Raw genomic sequence first — 24,631 nt, 5'->3', positions numbered from 1 at the left:
TATGGAAACATCTTCTTAGTGTCTCCTCTTATGTGTAACCGCAGTGTTCCTCTCTTGCAGCGTTCAAGCAGCCTCATAAGGAAAGACCACGAACTGACACAACGGTGGCAAGAAGAATGGTGCACCAAGCGCTGGCACTGCCAAAGACGCCTGACCAATTTGTGGTAGAGTGAGTCCGGACTTAGCCGGCTGTTACGCCGGAGGACCTGCATGTGCTAGCCACATGTGCACTGCCGGCACGGTGAGGTTGCGTTGTGGTGGGTGACTTCTGCAGAGAGGGGCGCCTCTTCATCTGCACAAGGAATGTTGTTTTTGTATTTGGGGTGGGGTTACTTACAGAGAAGACTTTTCGGGGTTCTTACTTTTTAAGGTGCTAATATTATTTTTGCTTCGACCTTTATTTTTCTACTTGGGACAGAATACCTCCCAGAATGGCATGGACGCTCAAAGGGGGTCTATCCACTAAATTGCCCCCGGCTGCTTTTTCGATACCCAGGGGCAACATGTCTTGTTTGTTTTAGCCCAACCAGATGTTTAAAGCCAAGTTGTATGTGTTTGATTAGGCAGATGAGTCCATTATCCCATAAATCTGTGTCAGAAGCGGGTGGGCAGGGGGTCTCGTCTTCCATTCCAGATGCCTTAAAGCAGCAATACCTCAATGTTCTCTTGTTTTTAAATGTTTAATAAAACCAGTTGCAATGCATAACCATGTAGCGGCCATATTGTCTGGTATCCAACAACATGTGACGGTGACACAATATCACTGGTTATTGTGGTTTTTGTTTTTAAATGTCCATCCCTGTCTGTAGGAAATAATACACACATTCACAAGCAGGTTTATTGCCCTCTTCATCAGTGCCGAGGAAAGCAACATGGCAGCCTGATTCCTGCTATAGCGACTCAGTGATGGGTTATTAAGTGATGAAAAGCAAGAGTAAATAATAAGTTATTTATTCCTAGACATACACAGAAAGGGTAGATATATATTTGAGTGGACACGGTGCCCTTTTTAAATGGTGGCAGCTGGTAGTGTTGAGAGAGAGGGAGAAGGTTTGTCACTTTCTGGCCCATACGAGTACAGTATAGACACTGATATCTCGATCTACAGGTCACTGCTACAACATAGGAACAGGTCTGAGACTGAAGGACTTGTAACCGTAATCTGGAAATCGGCAAAGTGCTGGGAGACCCACTGGTAGAAGAGTTTATAGCACCATAAGTACCAAGTGGGTCCCCATGAAGTGTAGATGTACTGGTCCCAGTAAGGGGAGAGATCAGGTTTAATAATGCAGTCTCTGATGGTCCATATTTCATGCTGTCATGGCCACTGGTCGCTGACTAGTACCATACTGCAGTGCAGAGACTTTACTGGCCTGGCAGCAAAGAAGTTAAATCCAGCAGATGGTAAATCTGCTGCTACAGTACTCGTCTGTCACATTTCTGGAAATTCCACTTACTCTAGGGCCTGATAATGTCTTTCTGGAAGAATTGTGGTAGTCCAGCACCCAGTGTGCTGGCCTGGAGATCCTACGGCTATGAGACATGACTAGGGGATTGGATAGGTGTCAGGACAAGTTGGTTCACGTCGCTGATCACTGTTTGGGGCGTACCAGGGAATGTAAAAATTTAGCCAGAATTTGCCATGTGCCTCGCACTTTGCAGGTGCCACAGGTTGTAGCCCTCCCACCCCCCCAAAAGGCCCGTGTGGAAGGCATCAGGCTATATTCCTCTTCTCTCCTGGGTGTAGAAGACATTGACTGCATCTCGGTGTCGTTTCTATCGGGCCGCCAGCTGATTGTTTATGAGCCCACTAAATTGTTCAAAGCGCTCTTCTGTCTCTGTGCTGTAAGAGCCACCTGCAAGAAGAGAGACTGGTCCATAATGTGTCCATGTAAAGTATGGGGGGCACGGCTGGCTACGGAGATGGGCACCTACCTATATGACAGTTGTACATCCAGATACGTTGGCCATCATATCTACATCGACACTTCATGACGTTGTTGGTGTAGTCGGATTCTGCAACTTCCTGTGTAGGATTAATTATAACCTGCAACAAATATATGGGAACACTGCATTAACTGAAAAGCAACATGCAGGTTTTTGTAAATGGCACATGACAGGTGTGGAGCACTAGATGGCGCTGCGTTTTCAATCTGATTAATGTGGAATTTTATTTAGGCAAATCATTGGAGTATCAAGGGTATGTGCACACTAAGCGCTTGGGGCAGATATTTCTGCATCATTTACCAGGAAAAACTGTGTAAAATAGGTGTGTTTTTGTTACAAATTTTTCCCCACTCATGGGTGAAATCTGCAGCAAAAATGCACAAAAAATTGACATCCTGCAGATTTAAATCTGCACTGAAAATAAGCAATGTGTGCATGAGACTTCAGGATTCCCATTCACTCTACTGGTTTCAGGAAACCCTTCAGGTTTTATGACAAATCTGCACAGAAAAAAAGCCATCACCACGTGACTCAGCCGAACCTCACAGACCTCTGCGGTATCTACACCACTTCTCTGACTTTATTGGCTGAAGAGCTCACACTCTATTGCACATCACTCTCTGCTGATTCCTAATAAATTACATGAAAAAAATGGTAAGGAAAGTTCCAAGACGTCTTCAACATGAGTAATACGTTTCCTGACTACAGCATGACATCCAGCTGTGTCTCTTGGCCACGATCCAAGACCCCCATCCCCCTATTTCTTGTTGGTGAAGTAGCTAAATTCCAACTAATAAACACTCTCCTCCTCCTCACATTTTCTGTCCATGTTTAAGGATGAAATGCAGGAAGTAGTTATAAGAAATTGCTGAATCTAGAACAATATGGGAGAGCAGCGGCATGACAGGGTGGGAACAACATGGCTGAGCAGCGGCATGACAGGGTGGGAACAACATGGCTGAGCAGCGGCATAACGGGGTGGGAAGAATATGGCTGAGCAGCGGCATGACGGGGTGGGAAGAATATGGCTGAGCAGCGGCATGACGGGGTGGGAACAACATGGGAGAGCAGCGGCATGACTGGGTGGGAAGAATATGGCTGAGCAGCGGCATGACGGGGTGGGAACAACATGGCTGAGCAGCGGCATGACGGGGTGGGAACAACATGGCTGAGCAGCGGCATGACGGGGTGGGAACAACATGGGAGAGCAGCGGCATGACGGGGTGGGAACAACATGGGAGAGCAGCGGCATGACGGGGTGGGAAGAATATGGCTGAGCAGTGGTATGACAGGGTGGGAACAACATGGCTGAGCAGCGGCATGACAGGGTGGGAACAACATGGCTGAGCAGCGGCATGACAGGGTGGGAACAACATGGCTGAGCAGCGGCATGACAGGGTGGGAACAACATGGCTGAGCAGCGGCATGACGGTGGGAAGAATATGGGAGAGCAGCGGCATGACAGAGTGGGAAGAATATGGGTGAGCAGCGGCATGACGGTGGGAAGAATATGGCTGAGCAGCGGCATGACAGGGTGGGAACAACATGGCTGAGCAGCGGCATGACAGGGTGGGAAGAATTTGGGAGAGCAGCGGCACGACAGAGTGGGAAGAATATGGCTGAGCAGCGGCATGACAGAGTGGGAAGAATATGGGAGAGCAGCGGCATGACAGGGTGGGAACAACATGGCTGAGCAGCGGCATGACAGGGTGGGAAGAATTTGGGAGAGCAGCGGCATGACAGAGTGGGAAGAATATGGGTGAGCAGCGGCATGACAGGGTGGGAAGAATATGGGAGAGCAGCGGCATGACAGGGTGGGAACAACATGGCTGAGCAGCGGCATGACAGGGTGGGAAGAATTTGGGAGAGCAGCGGCACGACAGAGTGGGAAGAATATGGCTGAGCAGCGGCATGACGGGGTGGGAAGAATATGGGAGAGCAGCGGCATGACAGGGTGGGAAGAATATGGGTGAGCAGCGGCATGACGGGGTGGGAAAAACATGGCTGAGCAGCGGCATGACAGGGTGGGAAGAATATGGGAGAGCAGCGGCATGACAGGGTGGGAACAACATCGCTGAGCAGCGGCATGACAGGGTGGGAAGAATATGGGAGAGCAGCGGCATGACAGGGTGGGAAGAATATGGGAGAGCAGCGGCATGACAGGGTGGGAAGAATATGGCTGAGCAGCGGCATGACAGGGTGGGAAGAATATGGCTGAGCAGCGGCATGACAGGGTGGGAAGAATATGGCTGAGCAGCGGCACGACAGGGTGGGAAGAATATGGCTGAGCAGCGGCATGACAGGGTGGGAAGAATATGGCTGAGCAGCGGCATGACAGGGTGGGAACAACATGGCTGAGCAGCGGCATGACAGGGTGGGAAGAATATGGCTGAGCAGCGGCATGACAGGGTGGGAACAATATGGCTGAGCAGCGGCATGACAGGGTGGGAACAATATGGGAGAGCAGCGGCATGACGGGGTGGGAACAACATGGCTGAGCAGCGGCATGACAGGGTGGGAACAACATGGGAGAGCAGCGGCATGACAGGGTGGGAAGAATATGGCTGAGCAGCGGCATGACAGGGTGGGAAGAATATGGCTGAGCAGCGGCATGACAGGGTGGGAACAACATGGCTGAGCAGCGGCATGACAGGGTGGGAAGAATATGGCTGAGCAGCGGCATGACGGGGTGGGAACAATATGGCTGAGCAGCGGCATGACGGGGTGGGAACAACATGGGAGAGCAGCGGCATGACAGGGTGGGAAGAATATGGCTGAGCAGCGGCATGACAGGGTGGGAAGAATATGGCTGAGCAGCGGCATGACAGGGTGGGAAGAATATGGCTGAGCAGCGGCATGACAGGGTGGGAACAACATGGCTGAGCAGCGGCATGACAGGGTGGGAAGAATATGGCTGAGCAGCGGCATGACAGGGTGGGAACAATATGGCTGAGCAGCGGCATGACAGGGTGGGAACAATATGGGAGAGCAGCGGCATGACGGGGTGGGAACAACATGGCTGAGCAGCGGCATGACAGGGTGGGAACAACATGGGAGAGCAGCGGCATGACAGGGTGGGAAGAATATGGCTGAGCAGCGGCATGACAGGGTGGGAAGAATATGGCTGAGCAGCGGCATGACGGGGTGGGAACAACATGGCTGAGCAGCGGCATGACAGGGTGGGAACAACATGGCTGAGCAGCGGCATGACGGGGTGGGAACAACATGGGAGAGCAGCGGCATGACGGGGTGGGAAGAATATGGCTGAGCAGTGGTATGACGGGGTGGGAACAACATGGCTGAGCAGCGGCATGACAGGGTGGGAAGAATATGGCTGAGCAGCGGCATGACGGTGGGAAGAATATGGCTGAGCAGCGGCATGACAGGGTGGGAACAACATGGCTGAGCAGCGGCATGACAGGGTGGGAACAACATGGCTGAGCAGCGGCATAACGGTGGGAAGAATATGGCTGAGCAGCGGCATGACAGGGTGGGAAGAATATGGCTGAGCAGCGGCATGACAGGGTGGGAAGAATATGGCTGAGCAGCGGCATGACGGGGTGGGAACAACATGGGAGAGCAGCGGCATGACAGGGTGGGAACAACATGGCTGAGCAGCGGCATGACAGGGTGGGAACAACATGGCTGAGCAGCGGCATGACAGGGTGGGAACAACATGGCTGAGCAGCGGCATGACAGGTGGGAAGAATATGGGTGAGCAGCGGCATGACAGAGTGGGAAGAATATGGGTGAGCAGCGGCATGACGGGGTGGGAAGAATTTGGGAGAGCAGCGGCATGACAGAGTGGGAAGAATATGGGTGAGCAGCGGCATGATAGGGTGGGAAGAATATGGGAGAGCAGCGGCATGACAGGGTGGGAAGAATTTGGGAGAGCAGCGGCATGACAGGGTGGGAACAACATGGCTGAGCAGCGGCATGACAGGGTGGGAAGAATTTGGGAGAGCAGCGGCACGACAGAGTGGGAAGAATATGGCTGAGCAGCGGCATGACAGGGTGGGAAGAATATGGCTGAGCAGCGGCATGACAGGGTGGGAAGAATATGGCTGAGCAGCGGCATGACAGGGTGGGAAGAATATGGCTGAGCAGCGGCATGACAGGGTGGGAAGAATATGGCTGAGCAGCGGCATGACGGGGTGGGAACAACATGGGAGAGCAGCGGCATGACAGGGTGGGAACAACATGGCTGAGCAGCGGCATGACAGGGTGGGAAGAATATGGGAGAGCAGCGGCATGACAGAGTGGGAAGAATATGGCTGAGCAGCGGCATGACAGGGTGGGAAGAATATGGCTGAGCAGCGGCATGACGGGGTGGGAAGAATATGGCTGAGCAGCGGCATGACGGGGTGGGAAGAATATGGCTGAGCAGCGGCATGACGGGGTGGGAACAACATGGGAGAGCAGCGGCATGACAGGGTGGGAACAACATGGCTGAGCAGCGGCATGACAGGGTGGGAACAACATGGCTGAGCAGCGGCATGACAGGGTGGGAAGAATATGGGAGAGTAGCGGCATGACAGGGTGGGAAGAATATGGCTGAGCAGCGGCATGACAGGGTGGGAACAACATGGCTGAGCAGCGGCATGACAGGGTGGGAAGAATATGGCTGAGCAGCGGCACGACAGAGTGGGAAGAATATGGCTGAGCAGCGGCACGACAGGGTGGGAAGAATATGGCTGAGCAGCGGCATGACAGGGTGGGAAGAATATGGCTGAGCAGCGGCATGACAGGGTGGGAACAACATGGCTGAGCAGCGGCATGACAGGGTGGGAAGAATATGGCTGAGCAGCGGCATGACAGGGTGGGAAGAATATGGCTGAGCAGCGGCATGACAGGGTGGGAACAACATGGCTGAGCAGCGGCATGACAGGGTGGGAAGAACATGGCTGAGCAGCGGCATGACGGGGTGGGAAGAATATGGCTGAGCAGCGGCATGACGGGGTGGGAAGAATATGGCTGAGCAGCGGCATGACGGGGTGGGAACAACATGGGAGAGCAGCGGCATGACAGGGTGGGAACAACATGGCTGAGCAGCGGCATGACAGGGTGGGAACAACATGGCTGAGCAGCGGCATGACAGGGTGGGAAGAATATGGGAGAGTAGCGGCATGACAGGGTGGGAACAATATGGCTGAGCAGCGGCATGACAGGGTGGGAACAACATGGCTGAGCAGCGGCATGACAGGGTGGGAAGAATATGGCTGAGCAGCGGCACGACAGAGTGGGAAGAATATGGCTGAGCAGCGGCACGACAGGGTGGGAAGAATATGGCTGAGCAGCGGCATGACAGGGTGGGAAGAATATGGCTGAGCAGCGGCATGACAGGGTGGGAACAACATGGCTGAGCAGCGGCATGACAGGGTGGGAAGAATATGGCTGAGCAGCGGCACGACAGGGTGGGAAGAATATGGCTGAGCAGCGGCATGACAGGGTGGGAAGAATATGGCTGAGCAGCGGCATGACAGGGTGGGAACAACATGGCTGAGCAGCGGCATGACAGGGTGGGAACAATATGGCTGAGCAGCGGCATGACAGGGTGGGAACCACATGGCTGAGCAGCGGCATGACACGATGGGAGATGGCAGCACGCTGTAAATGTTGCTGATTCTCAGCTACCACATGTTCAGTCTGTTGTGGGATTCTCATGTAATGATCTAGTGTTACATTGCAATGCTGAGATGGCACCAGAGTTGCATTAAGACATTTGCACTGCCCCAGTACAGCATCCAGTCTCTTCCTCTGTGGTAGCCAGATCAGGATAGTTTTCACTTCTGCAGTCCACATCCTGAGCGCGTTTTGTGCCCCATGGCGTCATGTGAGATCTAGCTCGGGTCTCTACAAACGTCATTACGTGTTGCAGTGGGACCTAGTAAGCAGAGGATGCTGGGTGCTAAAGGGATGGCTGCCTTGGTCTGGACACCGGACAGACTGTGACAGATGAGGGCAGTGAGTGCCAATGTTAATGCTGAGTATAGATTTACACTCCTGTCTGGGACTTGCATGTGAACCATGGCTGGAGATGTTGCCAATCATCAATCACTGACTATGGCCTCCCAGGGGCCCCCTAGGGTCAGAATGAGCAGAGTTTTACATAGCTTCAGCTATACTAAGCCACTGATTATCATTATTGTTTCTCTAGTTTTCTGGAATACAATTTTTGATCTTTTTGTTTTAGTGGCTTTAGTATATGCGCCTTATTTTAAAATTAGAAGATTTCCACCATTTTTTAAGATGTCGAAGTCATTTTACTTTTCCTCTAAGTTTTACTTATTCAGATATACAAATAGCGAATTTTATTAAATTTCACATTCCTATGGTGTGTCTCACTCTAGTCCTTGCCTGGAGTAAGGGTTCTGGCAAAATTCTCAATTTTGGTTCATTTTTAGACAAACATGCAACTATTTAAAGACTGCTTAAAAACAAAAATGATCATTTTTTTTTTTTAAATTTTGCTCCACATTCATGAAGCATTTTGCAGAATTTGGTACAAAAAACATCAGCGAATGCCACAAGATATTAAAAAAAAAAAAAAAAAAAAAAAAAAAAAAAAAAAAGTGACTTCAATAAATCGCAATTGGTGAATTGAGTCCCAATAATGGATTGGAGCCTGTATCTTTTCCCACAAAACTATAAATCAGTGTGCTCTTCTCTTCCTGCTTTATACATACTCCCTTTGGGCTGCGTTTTCCCTTTGACATATTCCCCTTTAAGTAGTGCCATTACTGTCAATAGCAACAGAAACATTCCATTACTTGACCATTAAAAAATTATACCTCCATGTGGGATTAGAAATGGAGAGTATTCGTTTCTAAAATATGATGCCTTGAAGAAGTTTTAGTGTGGAACTTACCTGGAAGAAGTAGTCTCCAGGAGCCACGTCTGTGATATCTATCCACTGACAGTCGATATCGTGTCTGTAGACGTCCCAACAGCCAACGCTGATGCCTTGTTCTCCAAAATTAGCGCATACATATTGCTTCTGTGTATCTGAAAAGATGCGGGAGGGAAGAGATGAGCTTGTGAGAGAGAGCAGGGATGTGATCTCCGGGAGATGCAAAGCCCTAGCTGAGGTCTTCTCCCTAGGAGAAGAATCCTAGACATGCAGTCATGGCCAAAAGTGTTGGTACCCTTGAAATTGTTGCAGAAGATGAAGTATTTCTCCCAGAAAATTATTGCAATTACACATATTTTGTTATACGCATGTATATAACGTGGAGTTTCTGCTCAGGATGTGTGCACACCGAGTCTCTTTGTTGATTTTTTTTTTGGAGCAGAAACTGAGCTAAAACTCCGCATTGTTTAGGAAGATTTGAAGAGTTTCTGCTCCAAAAACTCAGGGCACACCAAGCCTTTTTGCTAACCTAATGGTCCTTTTAGAAATTGGCCATATGAATGCAGTCCGTACCTGTTTCACATTCTGAGTCCTCCAGGCAGAAGCTGGCCTTGTGTCCCTCAGCAATCTTGGTCCCATTCAAGCTCAGTAAGTCGTAATGAGTGAAAACTTCCATGCTGTGATAGTGGCTGATAGAAGAAAATCCATAGGTAGCAGGTGTTAACTCTTATGAGTACCAGAGAAATTCAGGTTAAAATAAAAAATCCTATATTATAGCCACATGATCTGGAAGGGGAGATTGGTGAGAATATCGGCAGTGTTGCAAAAAACGCCTCTCTGTATCTGTCCAGTTTCTGTGGACAAGATGCAAAATAAAGATGAAAGCAACAAGTTGCAAAAGAAAGAAAAAGACCTTGGACCAGCTCTGATTAAAAATGAAAAGCAAAATGCCGACAGTAATTTACCCATTTACTTCCATCTTCCCTGCTCCTAGAAGACATCTAAGAGCCTCATCTATAACAAACACATCAGGACCTCATAAAATGCAAGAAAAAGGCCATGTGGCCTAACACGTTACATATGGAAAAACTGAAAAAGAAGCTGTCATTGAAAGCTGCACTAAAAGATCACAGGTCTATAGAGATTATAGACTTTGGGGTGTTGGGAAGTCTTGTGTGACGTCTCTGGATCTTCGGGAGTATCGGTGGAGATTTCTGCATTTGTGACAAGTGCCGTTTAGTATTTTGCTTTTCTTTATAAAATATCTGAAGTGACCTATATGCCGGTCTTGTGTAACTTGCTATTACTCATTTACTTTCAATTTAGCTTTTCCTAGGTGTCAAAAAAGTCCATTTGTGACCCAAGTGCTAATAAGGTATATCGGGGTCTTCACTCCCCTTAATAAGCGTCTTACAGATACATTCTTACCACAATATTATTAGGAAAAGGGGGAAAAACATAAAACATTGCGTGCATCCTGCCACAACGCAGTGTCTACCGCCTCACTAATAGGGTCTCTTCTCTGGGGTCTAGTGGTGGTGACCGCTAATGATCGGAACAGCCTGTGACCACGAAGGGCCAAATGGAGGAGAAAGGATAAGGATTAAACTACCTTGTCTATTGGTTATAAGTAAAGCACTCAAAATAAATCAAAGACCCTAAGAATAGTGTGCATCTGTGTTTTGTGCTGGGATCAAGCTGTACCCTATGGCTAGGAATGGTAGGTGGGGGAGGGATAACTATTTTGCTTAGCTGCGATTGTACAAAACTTCTGCCGTGACTGGCAGGAAGGAAACCCAGACTAGGTATATGAAATTTGAACTTTCTTAAAGGGAGCCGGTCTGCATGTTTTTACACACAGAAGTAGTGGTGTGGCTGTATAGACACTTGTTCCCCAATAAAAATAATGGCTTTTTTTTAATGATCGGATATGCCAGTCATGAGAAATCTAGCCTAAAAGTCCTTTTCAATTCAGGCAGGAAGTGCTCTAGGGGCGTGTCAAGCAGAAGCCATCTAATTGCACTGACACGCCCCTATCCTGATTTGCATATAACTTGTACACTAGATTTCTCAGGACTGGCACATCGGATTTCTACAATAAAAGGCTCATTTTTCTTGGGGGACAAGCGCCTAAACAGCCAAATTTCTACTTCCACATGTGAAAATGTGCTCAGAGTTTCCCTCTAATATGAACAGCAATGGTAGCAAAAGATTGGGAGCAGTACGAGGCGCTTATACAGATACGTGTCACCGTGCCATATTACATTCATATACTTTGAAGCCAATTTATGAGATTTTATTCTTCTCTGTGTTTCTTTAATTACACATTCAATTAAAAACGAGACTTATGTACACCATTTGTAAGAAGCCGCCTGAGGGAAGGGAATATACAGAGAATGGGGGTAAAGTATGAGGCATGGTTGATATGATCACAAGAAATAAAATGGAGCTAGGTTGTGATTTGAGAAATGTTAATCTTATATTGTTTTTTTTTTCCGTAAACTTTCGTGACCATTAAGGAAACGCATTATGATTGGCCCTAGTAGCTCTTTGTGTGTTATTCTATTCAGGAGAAGGAGCAGCTTTGTCATTTATTTATCCATCCATACGTGAAAAATACTGATAACCTTTTTTTACGTACCTGAAAAATATTGACTTGTGAATGAAACCTTAACATGTAATATATTTTGGCCTACAAATTGGAATCTGCTGGGAACTTTTTAATGGTCTCAGTTCAGTTGGTAAAGGAACCCATAAACATCAGATAAAAGTTGCCCAATTTCAACCCTGACTGTCGATAACTCATTTCGAAGACTTCCTACCAACAAACGTTGGATTTGTTCGGCAAATGATCAGCAATGGCTGCATCTTAGGCTGAAAAAAAATCCAGTATTGGTCGCTGCGCTCTGTGATGTATTTTGCACTATGGATGAACGGATCGTTCGTTGGCCCATTTTCACGTGTATGGGGGCTCCCTCTTTAATTCTTAGTTGAGATCAGGAAAACAATCTCGTCCTTGGTCCTAAATACAGGGCTACTGTGTGGAGCTGTGATACCAGTCATATGTTTTTGGTTTTCTTGGCTGGTGCCATTGTGCTACTTTTTTATAAATTCATCCAAGACTATATATCATCAGGGATTTTATGTTCTGCCGTCATGGCCTAATGATGCATTTGCATGCTTTAGTGTAGCAGACTTTACTTCCAGGAACATGATCAACTCCTAGATGATATCTTCTTGTCTGGCAGCTATTTAATGTACTTCTCTCTGTATTATGGGGTCAATCAAGTTCTCTCAGATAAGGAGAGTTTATTATCCAGCCCCCAGCACTGACACCTGCATTTTTCATCCCCTTTAGCACAGCATGTTCTGTACGATCTCCTGCCCGCCCTCAAAATAATCTCTCAGACTATTGATCCCGTGCCGTTACTGCCCAGAGCCACAACACACAGCCACCTCATACCACCTGGGCCACGGCTGTACCTTACACTAAACCATAGTTATGTCGCCACCCCACCCGGTGCCAGGAGCACAAGCTCCTCTTTCTTCTGATTCTGTATTCCTCGACTCTGGCTCTTTATGGCATATATAATTTCGGGGAGGCGCAGCCGACCTGAGTACATCTTAGTACTATATTTAAGACTTTGGCTTTCATCTGTTTGGAAATTCTCCATTTAGAGCAACTAATCTAATTCTGATCAATAGTAAATAACAGCAAGAAAAAGCATCGGGTTCATGAGGTTGGAAAAGGGAAAGGGAAAAGTTCCCGGTCGAAATATGTTTATTTTAAGAGGGGAAATAAGGTTTATTTTTGTAATAGGTCGGTTCAGCGGTCTGAGTGTTTACTGGAACATTTCTGCACTTAGAACCCAAGAAGAAAGTAAAAATGACTGAATGGGAAACAGGAAGGTCATATTGGATATTCCAGCCACGGCTGACTTATTCCTTGCCGACATTTACGTGTCATGGTCATATTTTTACAATGGTTTTGAAGGAAAATAAAAAGTTAATTAGAGCAAGAGAGTCACCAGTACTATTTTACTATTTAAAGGGATATTTCCTTCTTGTACATTTATGTCAAATCCACTACAGATGAGCAAAAATATTTTTAGGAAGTGGCTGCCATACCAGACAGGTAAGAACCTCCACCTACCTGCTGGCATCTATGGCTCCTCTTCTGTTTAGTAGGCCTGGCGTGATGTCATCGTTGCTGATCGACACACTAATTACATCACGCTGGGCCTACTAATCCGAAGAGGCATCAGGTAGGAGAAGATTCGCAGGGCTCTGGTCCAGCGGCCATGGACAACCGTCATGCACTTACCGGTGGCATTCGTGCCATACCCATGCATGGCGGCCAGTCTTGGGTCTGAAATCTGCTTGTCCATTGTTATGTATCTGAGAACTAAATCGCAAGAGGCGGCGGTATCCTGTGCTGTAGCTGGTGCGGTCGGCTGAGGAGGAGAGGCAACGCTCTTCATGTGCACATTGAAGCATGAACATGGGTCTGTCCTCCAGGTAAGTGGTCTGCTCAACCAATGGGGCATTTAAGACCAGATCTGAGGCAGCTGCGGGAAGGAATAGTAGCGTCAGATTGGTCATCTCCAGCTACATTATGTCCTATACATTTCTGTACAGCTACTGAATACCTACTTTCGGCACAAGACACTCCAGCTGCAAATCGTCCTCCACCTTTGGGACAGTTGATGTTAGGTCCGTCATGTCTGCAGTGTGCCAGAGACATCTCTGTGCCTGAACATTTAACTCCACTCATGATGACGTCATCTGCCGTCACATCTCCCTGCCAGTACCATGTTTCCTGGAGAGATATGCATCTTGTCAGATTGGTTCTAAGAAGGTTTTGCCTTTGTTGCTGAAGAACCCACCACCTTCTGGTACAACCTCCAGCTTCACTGGCTCCAATAGTCCACTAGTAATATTGGTTATGATACCACTAAAATATTAGGGTTTTTATATAAAAAAAAAAAACATATTACTTGCAATATCTATAGAAAAGTTGGACCTCTGAAAAAGACGCCATGGATTATTGCAAAATTTCTGGGTTATCAGAACTGGCTGTTGGTGCTGTGGCGCCAGAGACTGGGCACCAGCATTGCTTGTTTACCCATTGTAAGTAGGCAAGGCATGGAAAGTGAAATATTAGTTGGCACAAAAAGTAGCCTGGAAATTCATCAGGAACCATGAATATCCTTGAGGCATGAAGTCAACATGAAGGTGACAGTGCGTGAAAAGTCAAATTACATAATTAGCTGTAATAATTACAAGTCAAAGCAGTTACATAAGTGATGGCATACCATTACCCAAAATAGATTAGAGGAAAAAAAGCAGTGGCATCACTCAACCGTGTGTGGTCCATGTTCAGTGCTTACCTGGAACGCGTGGCTGGCGAAACCCAATCCGAGCTGCCTGCACACAATCATGGCCTCCATGGTGCCCCAGTTGTCACTACAAACAGTGCCCCATTGCAGCGTGCCGTTACGTTCCATCAACACCTCAACCCGTCCCTCTGAGGGGTTACGACCACCATTGAGACGGACCTGTGTAGAAACACAAGCATACTTGCAATTTTCATGGTTCTTCTATATCCAGATTTACTGCTTTTCTTGGAGAAATATAGACATATCATGGTTTGCCTTCTATTTGTTTTAGAGCTGATTAGACTAGAGCTACAATATTCACTGACCGCCTCTTGCTGTCATTTTGAAGGTGAGAGTTGCTTGGCCAATCCAGACTAACCAGGTACAATGGTAGGCTCGTCGTAAGGATTCAATGTCCACAAAATGACATCATGGCATGCTCTCATCAGGGGTTATACCCCCTGAACATCCTACTAGTATGTTATAGCAGACATTGAAATCCATAGGTTGGGAGTAATAAACAGTAACCGTTGTTTTAATTTTTATTACATGAAAATAAGCAATATTGTAATATATCTTATCAGAGAAATCGGCTTCATTTTCCTCCTTGATTCACCTTTACTTTCAATTAAGGGGTAAAATCTGTATTCAGTGAAGCCAAATTTTCCCATTCCTGAGATAGGAGATGGCAGTTGGTTCTTTTAAAGTTCTATGGAAAAGGGAGGAGCTACAGCCTGACAGACATTCTGCTGCAAGCCAGTTTCAGTTCTCCATAGAACTTTATGAGCACCAACTGTCATCTGCTATCTCAGTAATGGAAAAGTCTGTATTCACTGAAGACATATTTTACCCTTGAATTCAGAATGAATGATCAATCCACGGGTAAAAAGAAGCAGATTTCTGTAATAAGATGTATCACAAAGATTTTTATTTTAACGTGAACTATTGATTTATGGAACAAAAAAAATTAAGACTACGAAGAAGGGACCCTCACTAATGTAAAATCCTATAGCAGCAGAAGATGTCATTTACCTAGTAATAATTTACTCTTTATCTCACCTGGTTCTGAAATCCCATGGCCGGTATGTTGCACCTCACTGCAGCGTCCTCTTCGTGGTTGCAGCCTGTGGAGTGGGTGTTAAATTTGCAGTCTATAATTGACTTTTCAAAACCAGTGCACTGGATCTCACTCATATGGATGTGGCCCATTCCTAAGACGAAACATACAGCAGCGTGTGTCACTTTTGCATCCTTCCATCATCCAGTAGAACATATATCGCTGCTTCTGTTCTTACGTTACCTTGCCCCAGCTGTGCTCCCACCAAGGCCTCTTTGGCACTTCCAAACCCAAGTTCCCGGCAGACCACACTGGCAGACACCAGGTTCCACCGATCGTCACAAATTGTTCCCCACTCATTATTCTTCAGAACCTCCACTCGTCCTTCTCCAGTATTGGCTCCACCTCTCAGACGTACAAGAGGTTGCTATAAAACAGAGTAAAAATGACACCAGAATGAGAAAAAAGTAACATAAATCCCTAAGAAAAGCACCATCTCATCAATAGGCTTATAGCATAGAGGTAAAATGTTGTATCACAGCAAACACCATCTGCTTTCCTCTTACGGCAGGCAAAGATGTGCTGGATCAGTCCCTTTTACAGTCTTCACCTTCTGGTACCTTTTCAGGGCTCATGCACACGACTGATTAAATTGGACGAGTGCTACCTGTGGTTTTGACGAATAGCACATGTACCCATGTTATTCTAGGTGGCTGTGCAAATGTCTGATTTTTTCCTCTGAAGGAGTGGTCGAAGGAAAGAATCATTGACATGTCTGATTTTGATCGCACTCAGCCATGCAAGTCTATGGGTCCATGGAAAACATCGGACTGCATTCGGATGACATCACGGACTGACCGAATGGAGAATGTGGAGAAACTTTTTTTTTTTCTCCATCTCCGAGAAAAACGAATAACATAATCGGACCGTTGAATTCCCATGATGGTGAATTTTTGACACTGTGTATTTTCGCCGCGTAAAAAAACCACAGCGTCTTACAGTTCCAGCAAAGTGGATGGGATTTTTAGAAATCTCCTGCCCACTGTGCTTTATTTTTTGCTGCATTAATTGAGCTGCGGTGCATTTTTTAAAATTCACAACATGTCAATTTCTCTTGTGGGTACGCTGAGCTTTCTGTGCTGCTTTTCCCCATAGAATCGCATTAGATGCGGAAAATCCACAGGTAAAAATGTCTATACAATGTGTAAATAAAGTTTTGTAAAAACCAAATACCAAGAAGTATCAAACACCAAAGCAGCTTTATTTCAAACATGACACACCAAAAAGAGACAAAAAACGAGATAAAAACACACGTAAAAAAAAAACACAAGTAATCTAATTTAGTTAATAGGTGCAGAAATGCTTCAGAAAATCTATAACATGTAAACGTTACCAAATACTCAACGAAGGAACGTAGACTAAGAGTTTCAGGACAGATAACATTTTTAGGTTTTGGTTATAATCCATGGACACAATCATTCATTAGACTGTTATTGTATTAGTGACGTAACCCAGTCGTACCTCTTGACGAAATGCTTTGCGGAAGCCGTTGACTGGACTGGGGGCGAAGGCTCTACCAGGGGTACAGCTAACGACAGCAGGAGTGCCACTCGAGCATGTCTGGTTAGAGGTGGTATCAGCAGTCAGTACTCCCCCCACACTGCAGGTGGAGATGTGCGCCTCATTTCCGGTGCAGTTAGCTGAGAACTGCCAATAATAGTGTTTCTTGCGAGTCGCAAACATTCTGGAGAAAGATGTAGTTTTGTTAGTGAAAGGATAAGAACCATGGAAACCAATTGGCTCAGAATAAATAGAGGGGGGGGGGACACTGCTAATCTATTCCATGTTTTCAGAGATGGATGCTGCAGATCCAGTTATGAACAGCATATGGCGTAAAGAAAATCTATTACCTTCTAATGTGTGTTTGTAGGCTTTTCTTAGTCAGAATCAGGGTGGACATATCTTTGGGGCAACCTGGGTAGCCGCACAGAGGCACAAGAGGTAAGGGGTAGGGATGAACCCATGTGGATGGTCGGGTTCGACCAAACTTTTGTCCATAATTCAGTTCGGGTACCAGAACCCCAATTTCATAGAAGTCAATGGGGACCCGAACTTTAGTGCTGTAAAATGGTCATAGTAAGGGCTAGGGGGGGTCTCACTCTCTCTGTTCTTATGAAACTCCGAACACTAAAACGGACTTCCGGGAGAAGTCCAGTACAAACCCTGAACGTTATAGTTCGGGTTCGATCATCTCTAGTAGGAGAGCAACATCCAGCTCCAAATCAGATGACAAGGGGCCCCTATATTGTTCTTGCAAAGGGGCCCTCTTCTGTCTGTGTCCGCCAGTGGTCAGGATATGTCACACCCTAGGGTATTTCCATGCGGTATGTAAAGCAAATCCACCAGGAAACACAACAAAATTAGCATGCGTGTTTGAGGCACGATTCAATGTGGATTTAACTCCTCTACCATGGAAGGCTTTGAGAATCAGAAGGTCAATTTCCGTACGGACATATCATTCACGCTGAGGTACTCTAACCCCCTGCAGAGTTCTGCAGGATTTCTGTCCCATGTGGACTAATGTCTAAACTAGTTTAAAAACTTCCTCTTCACATTTATGTTCCCAAATAATATTATTGTGAGGATAGCCCACTTACTTGTACACCTTCTGGTTGTATTTTCTCTCTCCGGGGAAGCCGAACATGCCACATATTACTCTGCTGTTCTTCTGGGTCCACAGGGTGTCACACACCTGCTTCCAGGTACCATCCACCTTGACTTCTACATAGCCCTCTGTCACAGGGATACGTTTTCGATATGTGGCCAGGATTGCGCGGATACGCACATCTTCAATCTGGATATGTAGCTCCTAATATGAAAGCAATATTTAATAACAAGCTGACCTGGGAATGAGATTCTCATTAGCCTCATGCAAATTAGCCAGTAAGTGTATTGGGGGAGTGTCAATGTAAGTGCATTGACACGCCCCCAATGCACTTCCAAGTGGCTCGATTTCACGGGGATCACACATCTGATTACTACAACACAGGTATCATTTGTCTTGTTCTTCTGGGCACCTATACATTGTAAAATCCTCCCTTTAATATGTAGAGTCCAAAACTCACACAAAGTCCAAAATTGGGACAGTCACGTCAAACATTTTCAGAAATCTACAGCACATAACATAGAAAGTCACAACAGAAAATTGTATTCATTAGGTCCTTACATTTTGGATGATGTCCCTTTTTTTTAATAAACCTACTTGGGACTTATAAATGACCCGTCTTACACCAGAAAAATACTAATTACTGAGAAATGACTAAGAAAATATCATGCACAAAATTCTTCAAATAAAGTGATATTTCTCCACATGATCTGGAGCTGAGCCGGAATATAAAATATGTGTTTTTGTTAGTTGCACAATTTTCCCACAATTTTTCCTTTTTTTTTTTTTAAGAACGGTACTGTGGAAATAAAGTGACCCCATTACTGTGTTACCCCAGTGAACATTCGTTATCCATGGGGAACCTGGCAACAAGTGATCATATTCCCTGCGTTGCCGCCACAGCTGAAATTAAAGGGTTATTCCAATCTTCCTGGATATATGTTGTTGGATAGTGGTTGTAAACACAAGCACTTTTGCAATTTAAAGCTTTTAAAATTTGCAGCCGTTCTTGAGATATTAACAATTTTATTTACAACTCGTTGCCTAGGAGACCGACCACCGCTGCTGTCCAGATTGTAAGCACTATGCTGATTAGGAGATAACAGCGCACTCCAGTGATCCTGTCCAGCTTCAAAACAGTGCTTACAAGTTCAATAAAGAAGAGCTTGTAAGCACTGCAAATACTCTGCTGTCTAGAAGCGGTGGTGGGTTTCCAAGGCAACAAGCCGTAAATAGAAGAAAGCTCAAGCATGGCTGAATTTTTTAATAAGCAGTAAATTGCAAAATTGCTTGTATTCACAAGCACGATCCGACAATATACCCATTTAGGAAGAGTGGAATAACCCTTTAAGCATGATACCACAGGCAATAGGGAGTCTGTGCAAGATACAGACACCAGGTCCTCCAGAGATAGGGGGACCCCGCAATAAACTGATAGGGTATACAAAATACAATGTCATAAATGAGCAGATATATAACATACCCCTGAGTCAGGGATCATTAGATAGAGTACTATGTATGATAAGGTATATGGGCTATGTACCGTATATGTACTGTGTAAGTCGTTCAGAAATGTGTTTCTAGGTTTACGAGTTCTTAGATTATGATTCACCAGTAGGGAGATAGATCTGAGCTGAACCACTTTGCGATTGTCATTGTACAGAGTGTTAGCTCAGCAGTCTAGCCAAGTGTCCGGGATAACAGCGCTCTGTTATAGCCATCTACACCCCCAGATGAGTCACAGTCAGCGCTCCGCTCTACGTGACCACAGCAGAGTGAAGGGGGAGGCCCGGTCCTATAGGGGGTGTCTGCCAGATGTGGGTTTAACCCCACAGGACCCGTTTAGACACAGACATATTGTATTTTATAGACGTCTCTTTCCATCATGAAAGGAACTATTTATAACTGGAGATAATTCAGGAGAATTGTCCAAATGCCTAAATAAATTTAAAAAAATATATATATATATATATATATATATATATATATATATATATATATATATACACACACAGTACAGACCAAAAGTTTGGACACACCTTCTCATTTAAAGATTTTTCTGCATTTTCATGACTTTGAAAATTGTACATTCACACTGAAGGCATCAAAACTATGAATTAACACATGTGGAATTATATACTTAACAAAAAAGTGTGAAATAACTGAAAATATGTCTTATATTCTAGGTTCTTCCAAGTAGCCACCTTTTACTTTGATGACTGCTTTGCACACTCTTGGCATTCTCTTGATGAGCTTCAAGAGGTAGTCACCGGAAATGGTTTTCACTTCACAGGTGTGCCCTGTCAGGTTTAATAAGTGGGATTTCTTGCCTTATAAATGGGGTTGGGACCATCAGTTGTGTTGTGCAGAAGTCAGGTGGATACACAGCTGATAGTCCTACTGAATAGACTGTTAGAATTTGTATTATGGCAAGGAAAAAGCTGCTAAGTAAAGAAAAATGAGTGGCCATCATTACTTTAAGAAATGAAGGTCAGTCAGTCCGAAAAATTGGGCAAACTTTGAATGTGTCTCCAAGTGCAGTTGCAAAAACCATCAAGCGCTACAAAGAAACTGGCTCACATGAGGACCGCCCCAGGAAAGGAAGACCAAGAGTCACCTCTGCTTCTGAGGATAAGTTTATCAGAGTCACCAGCCTCAGAAATCGCAGGTTAACAGCAGCTCAGATTAGAGACCAGGTCAATGCCACACAGAGTTCTAGCAGCAGACACATCTCTTCAACAACTGTTAAGAGGAGACTTTGTGCAGCAGGCCCTCATGGTAAAATAGCTGCTAGGAAACCACTGCTAAGGACAGGCAACAAGCAGAAGAGACTTGTTTGGTCTAAAGAACACAAGGAATGGACATTAGACCAGTGGAAATCTGTGCTTTGGTCTGATGAGTCCAAATTTGAGGTCTTTGGTTCCAACCACCGTGTCTTTGTGCGACGCAGAAAAGGTGAACGGATGGACTCTACATGCCTGGTTCCCACCGTGAAGCATGGAGGAGGAGGTGTGATGGTGTGGGGGTGCTTTGCTGGTGACACTGTTGGGGATTTATTCAAAATTGAAGGCATACTGAACCAGCATGGCTACCACAGCATCTTGCAGCGGCATGCTATTCCATCCGGTTTGCGTTTAGTTGGACCATCATTTATTCTCCAACAGGACAATGACCCTAAACACACCTCCAGGCTGTGTAAGGGCTATTTGACCAAGAGGGAGAGTGATGGGGTGCTACGCCAGATGACCTGGCCTCCACAGTCACCAGACCTGAACCCAATCGAGATGGTTTGGGGTGAGCTGGACCTCAGAGTGAAGGCAAAAGGGCCAACAAGTGCTAAGCATCTCTGGAAACTCCTTCAAGATTGTTGGAAGACCATTTCCGGTGACTACCTCTTGAAGCTCATCAAGAGAATGCCAAGAGTGTGCAAAGCAGTCATCAAAGCAAAAGGTGGCTACTTTGAAGAACCTAGAATAGAAGACATATTTTCAGTTGTTTCACACTTTTTTGTTAAGTATATAATTCCACATGTGTTAATTCATAGTTTTGATGCCTTCAGTGTGAATGTACAATTTTCATAGTCATGAAAATACAGAAAAATCTTTAAATGAGAAGGTGTGTCCAAACTTTTGGTCTGTACTATATATATATATATATATATATATATATATATATATATTTATACTGAATATGTTAGTGATAGTCATGTGTAGGCAAAGGAAATGGGGCTAATAAAGACTATTATTCGATAGGGCCAGATGGTGGCTATATTTGCTGTCTCGATGATACATATACCCATGCTGGGTTCTAGGAGTTTCACCCTACAACTCTAAAAAATGTCACCAGTTCCGCATCATGCAGTTGCCCAGTCTGTCTTACTAACCAGAGTAATACATGCAATACCAGGCAGCTCCTGCACCGTCTGCAATCTACGGACATGATTGACCAGAGTTTTACAACAACTGTCTGAATATGACTCATCTATCCTGGCTCCGGCGCTGGACCCTCCATCTTCTTTCCTCAGTAGCCATCTTTCTCTTCTCCTGAGTGAGTTGTGATACCATGATAACCTGGCATTCACCTCTGATGTCACATTTCACAGGCTGGCTCAGGCCACAACATACCGCCTGAGTAGTTAGCTTTCACCCCACTACTTAGTACACTGTTGGACTACATTACAAGAGTCATCTTACCTACTGTACTCTGCTACACCATTGGACACTGCTACATTACTGGGAGTTACCTGTCATAGTCACAGGGGGTTGTCCACTTTTAGGAAAGTGGGCCACAAACTGTGTAAAATGCATAAAATAACAAACTCAGCAGGTACTCACCCTCCCTGGGTCCAGTGCCAGCTCTCCAACGCTGATCCGGTCGAGGTATTTTGACTATAGCGGTAATGTCACATCAACAGAGCGCGTCACCGTTGTAGCCAGTCACTAAACTCATTGCGCATGCACTGAGGTTGACACGAGGCCGACTGGCTAAAGTGATGACAAGCGTTGCTGACTAGACGTCACTGCTATAGTCAAAACACCAGGACCAGAGAAGAGGTCGGACCGGCACTGGACCTAGGAGGGATGAGAACCTGCTGAGTTATGATATTTTATACAGTTTGGGGCCCACTTTCTTGAAAGTAGACAACCCCTTTAACTGCGCTATGCTGCTGGGCTCTGCTACTTCAGTAGTTTTAACCAGCTCTGCTGCTTTTCTGGGCTCTGCTACATGTACAAGACTTCACAGCTATGCCATTATTCCGACTCTGCTTCATCAGTCTTCCTTCGTTGAATGTCCAGCTACCTTGTAGACTACTGTTTAACTCCTCCAGTTGTCGAACAGCCATTACAGTCTCCATTACTCCAGCCTGTCCATCCCGCAGCACCAATGTCGTCTGTCTGTGCTGCTCAACAACAGCTCATCCGAACCGAGGCCTTGGAGAATCCACCTGACCAGGTGAGACATAACACTGAACCTGTCCTAAGGAAACAAGATGAACTTTCTGCAGAAATGCAAAGAAACAGCAACAGATGGGTTCACATGGAAAACGACCCACAGTCGGGCAAACAGGACTTAACTGCGCTGACACATGTCTGATGAAAAATGACTCGACATTTGAAGAAAAGCTGAGCCTAAATATACCGCCGCACACTCCTCCAGTGTTGAGCTGTGTACACACAGTGTGCAGATTGCCGGCTATATATACCCTCGCTTAGCTGTGACCACGCTCTCTGCAAACACAGATCCTTCATGCAGAAGAGAAACTGAACTTGTGACCCAGACGCTTCACACGACCCCCAGACCAAACACTGGGCAGCAATACCAGGTTCAGCTCAGCCTGGGCAGAGAATAAACAGCGCCCAGGGGACCTTGGCAGGAGCACACCTAAAGCAAATCCCTCACATCATGGTAAAACTAATTAGGGACATAAATAGGGAGAGGTCAGTCGCCCATGGGGGAAGCTGAAGAATCGCGCCGGAGCTCCTTTATGGCAAGAAAATAACATTTTACCTTTAGATCTCATTTATCTCATTTATATCTATGTAAGATCAATGGATACAGAGAGATCTTACAGTCAGCGATTTCTTCATCACATTATATTGGTAGAATGCTAAATAAGACATTTTCTAAGACTTTCTGGATCAGAATGGCCCGAGTGTGTGACTGTCTCAGCAGGATGTGCATGCAGCACAGTACAGCACTGTGTATACAGTCAGCTAGGAACTGTGTTCTGTACACTAGGTGTGATAGTCGTGTGCAAACACTAGCCCCCTAGGGGATCTGCTCCCACTCTATAGATCAGCCTGGATACCCAATGACTGCCAGGCCTGGTATATGCATGTATAGTAGACAGGCTTGGACTGGCCCACTGGAGAACAGGAAAATCTTCCGGTGGGCCACCACCCTCTTATATGAGCAGTTCTTGGCACTATATACATGAATCACTATATATAGACAAAGGTAGCATCTTATTCATTGAACAATCTACCCAGCTCATTGTTATATAAATTTTTGATTGAGGATAATGCATGTAGCTGAAAAGTGGGGCCCTGGAGTTGGTTACTGGTGGGCCCTTGGCACCCCAGTCCGACACGGATAGTAGGGCTGGTATATCCATGAACTATATTGCCTTTTATAGGAAAGAGGTATAATAGCCATGTGTATTATTTTCAGACGAGTGTATGAGATACACACTGGGTGTGTGATGTACATCATGATGGTGATTAATGGAAAATATTACATGAGTGATTAATATCAGAGTCATCTCTGTCCAGCCATGTCTTCTCATGAGTTCGACCGGTCCCTTGAGTCCAACAAATCCTCCAAGGATACCAGCCTAAATCAAGAGCATGCAGAGAGGAGAGGGGGCGCATCTGCTGATGGTTCTCATGCTACCATCGCGCACTTGAGGATTCTTACACCCTTCTAGCAACCATTTAATGTTTATGGGGACCTACTGATTGTTCACCGATAGATTATGTCAGAGGACATAATGATCTGGTGGTTAGAATAGAGTCACATGATCCTTTTGATCAGCGGGGAGATAAGTTGACCTGTTGAGAGGCCCTCTGTACGGAGACACAAGCTGTCTGCCGAAAAATTGCTCAGATGACAGATCTATGATAGATAATATCATACTGTATTAAGGACTATGGGGAGTGATGTATACTGTATGGAGGACTATGGGGATAGCATTATATTGTATTATACTGTATGGCAGACTATGGGGAGATCAT

The 24,631-nt window shown here is 45.8% G+C and overlaps 2 protein-coding genes across 2 annotated transcripts in view; one reads left to right on the top strand and one right to left on the bottom strand.

Moving 5' to 3' along the window:
- The window catches only part of R3HCC1 (R3H domain and coiled-coil containing 1), a 34,855-nt gene extending 34,210 nt beyond the window's left edge, over positions 1-645 (top strand). Inside the window, exon 9 of the mRNA XM_073654748.1 lies at positions 61-645. Coding sequence (XP_073510849.1) covers positions 61-173 — 113 coding nt within the window. The 3' untranslated portion in view covers positions 174-645. The remainder of the gene's footprint in view (positions 1-60) is intronic.
- A 290-nt stretch (positions 646-935) lies between these two features.
- LOXL2 (lysyl oxidase like 2) overlaps positions 936-24,631 on the bottom strand; it is a 59,775-nt gene continuing 36,079 nt past the window's right edge. The window contains exons 4-14 of the mRNA XM_073653732.1: positions 17,890-18,101; positions 16,754-16,976; positions 15,476-15,659; positions 15,235-15,386; positions 14,188-14,355; positions 13,451-13,616; positions 13,122-13,365; positions 9,371-9,486; positions 8,816-8,952; positions 1,936-2,047; positions 936-1,856 (exon numbers count right to left, since the gene is read on the bottom strand). Coding sequence (XP_073509833.1) covers positions 1,777-1,856; positions 1,936-2,047; positions 8,816-8,952; positions 9,371-9,486; positions 13,122-13,365; positions 13,451-13,616; positions 14,188-14,355; positions 15,235-15,386; positions 15,476-15,659; positions 16,754-16,976; positions 17,890-18,101 — 1,794 coding nt within the window. The 3' untranslated portion in view covers positions 936-1,776. The remainder of the gene's footprint in view (positions 1,857-1,935; positions 2,048-8,815; positions 8,953-9,370; positions 9,487-13,121; positions 13,366-13,450; positions 13,617-14,187; positions 14,356-15,234; positions 15,387-15,475; positions 15,660-16,753; positions 16,977-17,889; positions 18,102-24,631) is intronic.

This window comes from Phyllobates terribilis, unplaced genomic scaffold (genome assembly GCF_046119375.1).
Source record: "Phyllobates terribilis strain yellow unplaced genomic scaffold, ASM4611937v1 Scaffold_11__3_contigs__length_659146591, whole genome shotgun sequence".
Lineage (NCBI taxonomy): Eukaryota > Metazoa > Chordata > Amphibia > Anura > Dendrobatidae > Phyllobates > Phyllobates terribilis.
This window is presented reverse-complemented; position numbering and strand designations above follow the sequence as displayed.